Genomic DNA, 6137 nt, shown 5'->3' on the forward strand with positions numbered 1-6137 from the left:
ATGGAATGATTATGTACTACAAAAAAGATTTATTTATATTGCCTATTTATGAGACACATGAAGGGATAGACATTTTACATTTTACTCTACATATTTATAACACAGATTACCTTATTATTATTTTATACAAACCACCCCAAAAAAGTATAACTTCTCTTTTGGATTTCATCACAAATATTACGGATTTTTACCCCACACACAAATTGATCATTATAGGGGATTTCAATGTGGATGTATGTCAACAAAATGCAAACACCAAGCAATTACTTGGATTCTTTGAAGCAAAATTACAATGTCAACAACTCATTAACAGTTACACAACTAACTACCAATCCATTTTAGATCATATATATACAAATGAACAACTACACAACTATGGTACTTTAGAATGCTATTACAGTGATCATAAAGCAATATGGGTTTGTATTTAACATGTTATAACACATTTTCTATTTCAGATGATGTCTATTGAAGAAATCATGAACATTAATACCGATGACAACAAACCATATCAGAAACCCATACGAGTTAATGTCATCAACTGCTCTGGAAAAACTACTTACAAAAATGCAAATCAAGAACAGAAAATTCTATTTCATTTGGCTCTAGCAGATAAAACTGGAACCATGAAATGTACTTGTTATCAAGAAAATTTATATGAGCAAACTAAAAGTAACTGTGGACTACTAATATGCAACTTTATCATCAAAAACAAAACAATTTTAATTACTAAGCAAACTAAAGTAACAAAATTTCCCGCTATGAAAATTGAGGAGGGCCTGATCCAACAAGCAAAGAACATTTTGCATCCGCCTGCACCATCGGCTTCTCCCATTAAGGAAATAAAACGTGCAAGTCTAAAAAGTCTTATGACCGTTTCAGGGACAATAATTGCCGTAAGTATGAACGCAAACATGTCATCATGTCAACTAAAAAAAAACATTGGAAATGCAATAGGTCTCGCATTAGAAAAGTTGGACTTATTGGTATTGTAAATGACATATCTTTTTTATTTGTTTGTTTTTAAAATTGCAAGTCTAAAAAGTCTTATGACTGTTTCAGGGACAATATGTGCCGGAAGTATGAACGCAAACATGTCATCATGTCTACTAAAAAAATGCATAGTTGGCTTACACACACATTACACCTTTAGTAACTTCACTAACAAGCTCAAAAAACATAGCATTATACACTCTTTCACACTATGTAGAAAGTACGAGTTTTGAAAACTATAATATGCCAGTGCTTTGGTGTATACTACAAATACAAGTACTCTCTACAAAGCCATTTTTAGAAATAAATAATGCAATCTTTTAGCAAGGATGTTCATTTGGGTCCTTAAATATGATACATTATATTTACATTCATACAACGCACTAGTACTATGTGTTTTTACAGTCACTATTTAATACAATGCTTACTTTTTGTGTAGGAAGAGGACGCAAAGACTGTCTTTATCAATGGGCAAGATACCCCACTGAAATCGATTACTTTAAAAGATGCAACAGATGACATAAAAGTGACACTGTGGAGAGAAGCATCACTATTTAAAATACATCTTGGAGAATATGTTACCCTCACTCACGTAACTGTCCATGAATTCAATGCACAGAAAATATTGAATACAACGCGCCATAGCAAAATGGAGGTAAGCACAACAAACCAAACATTTTGGGAATATCTCTTTCAGCTACTCTGGGCCTTTCACCCACTCTGGCCCTTGCACCCACTCTGGGCCTTGCACCCACTCTGGCCCTTTCACCCACTCTGGCCCTTTCACCCACTCTGGCCCTTTCACCCACTCTGGGCCTTTCACCCACTCTGTCCCTGTCACCCACTCTGTCCCTTTCACCCACTCTGGGCCTTTCACCCACTCTGGGCCTTTCACCCACTCTGGGCCTTTCACCCACTCTGGCCCTTTCACCCACTCTGGCCCTTTCACCCACTCTGGCCCTTTCACCCACTCTGGCCCTTTCACCCACTCTGGCCCTTTCACCCACTCTGGCCTTTTCACCCACTCTGGCCCTTTCACCCACTCTGGCCCTTTCACCCACTCTGGCCCTTTCACCCACTCTGGCCCTTTCAACAACTCTGGCCCTTTCAACAACTCTGGCCCTATCACCCACTCTGGCCCTTTCACCCACTCTGGCCCTTTCACCCACTCTGGCCCTTTCACCCACTCTGGGCCTTTCACCCACTCTGGGCCTTGCACCCACTCTGAGCCTTTCACTCTGGACCTTTCACCCACTCTGGCCCTTTCACCCTCTCTGGCCCTTTCACCCACTCTGGCCCTTTCACCCACTCTGGCCCTTTCACCCACTCTGGCCCTTTCACCCACTCTGGCCCTTTCACCCACTCTGTCCCTTTCACCCACTCTGGCCCTTTCACCCACTCTGGCCCTTTCACCCACTCTGGCCCTTTCACCCACTCTGGCCCTTTCACCCACTCTGGCCCTTTCACCCACTCTGGCCCTTTCACCCACTCTGGCCCTTTCACCCACTCTGGCCCTTTCACCCACTCTGGGCCTTTCACCCACTCTGGCCCTTTCACCCACTCTGGCCCTTTCACCCACTCTGGCCCTTTCACCCACTCTGGGCCTTGCACCCACTCTGGGCCTTGCACCCACTCTGAGCCTTTCACTCTGGACCTTTCACCCACTCTGGACCTTTCACCCACTCTGGCCCTTTCACCCACTCTGGCCCTTTCACCTACTCTGGCCCTTTCACCCACTCTGGCCCTTTCACCCACTCTGGCCCTTTCACCCACTCTGGCCCTATCACCCACTCTGGCCCTATCACCCACTCTGAGCCTTTCACCCACTCTGTCCATTTCACCCACTCTGTCCCTTTCACCCACTCTGTCCCTTTCACCCACTCTGGGCCTTACACAAAACATAAAGTATAAAAATGTACTAACTAATTGTTGCTTTTGTTTTCTCTCAACAGGTAACAGCCCCACCACAGGAAAAGATGGACATTCAAATTTATGGCGTCGAAAGCACCAAAGATGAAACTAGTATTATCACAATTAGGGTGACAAACACAGACGAATATCAATCAATGCCCATAGACAATGAGATACTAATTAAATGGTTTATGTTAGATGATGAAGTTGACAACATCGGAGATGCCCTAGTACATTTTTTGCCGCAAACTTTTGAAGTGCTCTTTTGTAATGGAAAAATCATAAATATTCTTAAAGAAAAAGACGATGACATATGTTCAGACTAAAATTCGCATGTTGGCAGGCTATCATATTTTTGAACAAAGTTAAAAAATAAATATTTGTGTGTTTTACAAAAATAAAAAAGGTGTGGAATACAAATTATAAACCTCTATGGTAATTTTTTCACTACAGAAGGGAAATTATAACTACTAATACACTCAATTCATACAACATAGTCACACCCACATACAACATTCAGCCAATCCATCTCACATAAAAAAAAATACAAAATACACACACTCTGTAGCTTGCACGCACTGCAGTAGTATGTATGAATGAGACTGTTGGTGTGCTAAATACGCCTGTGCTGGTGCAGAGTGATGCTGTGTTGTTGCTCAATGTTACTGTGGGGGTGCTGAATGATAAGGTGGTATTGCTGCGTGTTGCATTGGTGGACATCAGTGATGACGTTGTTGGGAGAAGTGCAACTGTTGTGGTGCTGAGTTATGCTGTGGTGGTAATCATTGAACACCAACACAGCACCACTCATCATCAGCACAGAACAACACATCGCAAAAACAGCATTACTAAGCACCACACTAACATCACTCAGCAACACACCAACATCACTCTACACCACCACAACAGCATCATTCAACAACAACAACATACAAAAACACAAACACACATTACATTAAAATAAACATTAACACATGCAAAACACTCACATATGCCAATCACACCCTCACTCACCCTCACTCACCCTCAACCCCTCACCCTCACTCACCCTCAATCACACTCACTCACCCTCAACCCCTCACCCTCACTCTCCCTCAACCCCTCACCCTCACTCACCCTCAACACCTCACCCTCAAGCCCTCACTCACCCTCACGCTCACCCACCCTCACTCACCCTCAACACCTCACCCTCACTCACCCTCAACACCTCACCCTCACTCACCCTCAACCCCTCACTCACCCTCACTCTCACTCATCCTCACTCATCCTCAATCACCCTCAACCCCTCACCCTCACTCACCCTCAACGCCTCACCCTCACTCACCCTCAACCCCTCACTCACCCTCAGCCCCTCACCCTTACTCACCCTCAACCCCTCACCCTCACTCGCCCTCACTCACCCTCACCCTCAACCCCTCACCCTCACTCATCCTCACTCACCCTCACTCACCCTCAACACCTCACCCTCACTCACCCTCAACACCTCACCCTCACCCTCACTCACCCTCACTCACCCTCAACACACTGTCACACTACAACCACACACCAACACTTACAACCACAGCACCACTCATCACCACTACAGCATTACTCAGCAGACAAAGGTCATACAATAAAAACATGTACGCTTTTAACAGGCACACACACCAACAGCTATCAATGGACGCTTTCACCAGGCATACACACACAACAGTCATCAGTACTGCAGTTGTATGTATGAATGACACTGTTGGTGTGCGAAATACAGATGTGGGGGTGCAGAGTGATGCTGTGTTGTTGCTTAATGGTACTGTGTGGGTGCAGAATGATAAAGTGGTATTGCTGCGTGTTGCATTGGTGGACATCAGTGATGACGTTGTTGGGAAAAGTGCAACTGTTGTGGTGATGAGTTATGCTGTGGTGGTAATCATTGAACACCAACACAGCACCACTCATCACCAGCACAGAACAACATATCACAACAACAGCATTACTAAGCACCACACTAACATCACTCAGCAACACACCAACATCACTCTACACCACCACAACAGCATCATTCAACAACAACAACATACAAAAACACAAACACACATTACTTTAAAATAAACATTAACACATGCAAAACACTCACATATGCCAATCACACCCTCACTCACCCCCACTCACCCTCACTCACCCTCTACCCCTCACCCTGACTCACCCTCACTCACACTCACTACCTCACCCTCACTCACCCTCAACGCCTCACCCTCAACCCCTCACTCACCCTCACGCTCACCCACCCTCACTCACCCTCAACACCTCACCCTCACTCACCCTCAACACCTCAGCCTCACTCACCCTCAACTCCTCACCCTCAACACCTCACCCTCAACACCTCACTCACCCTCACTCTCACTCATCCTCACACACCCTCAACTCCTCACCCTCACTCACCCTCAACCCCTCACCCTCACTCACCCTCAATCCCTCACTCACCCTCAGCCCCTCACCCTCAACCCCTCACCCTCACTCACCCTCAACCTCACTCACCCTCAACCCCTCACCCTCACTCACCCTCACTCACCCTCAACACCTCACCCTCACCCTCACTCACCCTCACTCACCCTCAACCCCTCACCCTCACTCACCCTCACTCACCATCAACACACTATCACACTACAACCACACACAAACACTTACCACCACAGCACCACTCATCACCACTACAGCATTACTCAGCAGACAAAGGTCATACAATCAAAACATGTACGCTTTTAACAGGCACACACACACCAACAGCTATCAATGGGCACTTTCACCAGGCATACACACACAACAGTCATCAGTACTGCAGTAGTATGTATGAATGAGACTGTTGGTGTGCCAAATACGGATGTGGTGGTGCAGAGTGATGCTGTGTTGTTGCTCAATGGTACTGTGGGGGTGCAGAATGATAAAGTGGAATTGCTGCGTGTTGCATTAGTGGACATCAGTGATGACGTTGTTGGGAGAAGTGCAACTGTTGTGGTGCTGAGTTATGCTGTGGTGGTAATGATTAACCCCTTCCACACTCATGACGAGCTGGGCTCGTCATGGTGTAGCCTCCTCGTACACTCATGACGAGCCCAGCTCGTCATGAACAATGGGTATTTTGGTTCTTCAGCACAGGGGGGGAAAACGCATAGCAGCCATGGAGTTAAACACCAACACAGCACCACTCATCACCAGCACAGAACAACACATCACAACAACAGCTTTACTAAGCACCA

General features: G+C 45.4%; 1 protein-coding gene across 1 annotated transcript; it reads left to right on the forward strand.

Annotated features, from left to right (window-relative positions):
- The first annotated feature begins 458 nt into the window (after nucleotides 1-458).
- On the forward strand, nucleotides 459-3230 carry LOC147709114 (uncharacterized). Its single transcript, XM_086925436.1, has 3 exons — nucleotides 459-896; nucleotides 1433-1648; nucleotides 2946-3230. Exons 1-3 carry the CDS (start codon nucleotides 459-461, stop codon nucleotides 3228-3230), a joined length of 939 nt encoding a protein of 312 aa, XP_086781562.1.
- Nucleotides 3231-6137: the final 2907 nt, after the last annotated feature.

This window comes from Lissotriton vulgaris, chromosome 6 (genome assembly GCF_964263255.1).
Source record: "Lissotriton vulgaris chromosome 6, aLisVul1.2, whole genome shotgun sequence".
Classification (NCBI taxonomy): domain Eukaryota; kingdom Metazoa; phylum Chordata; class Amphibia; order Caudata; family Salamandridae; genus Lissotriton; species Lissotriton vulgaris.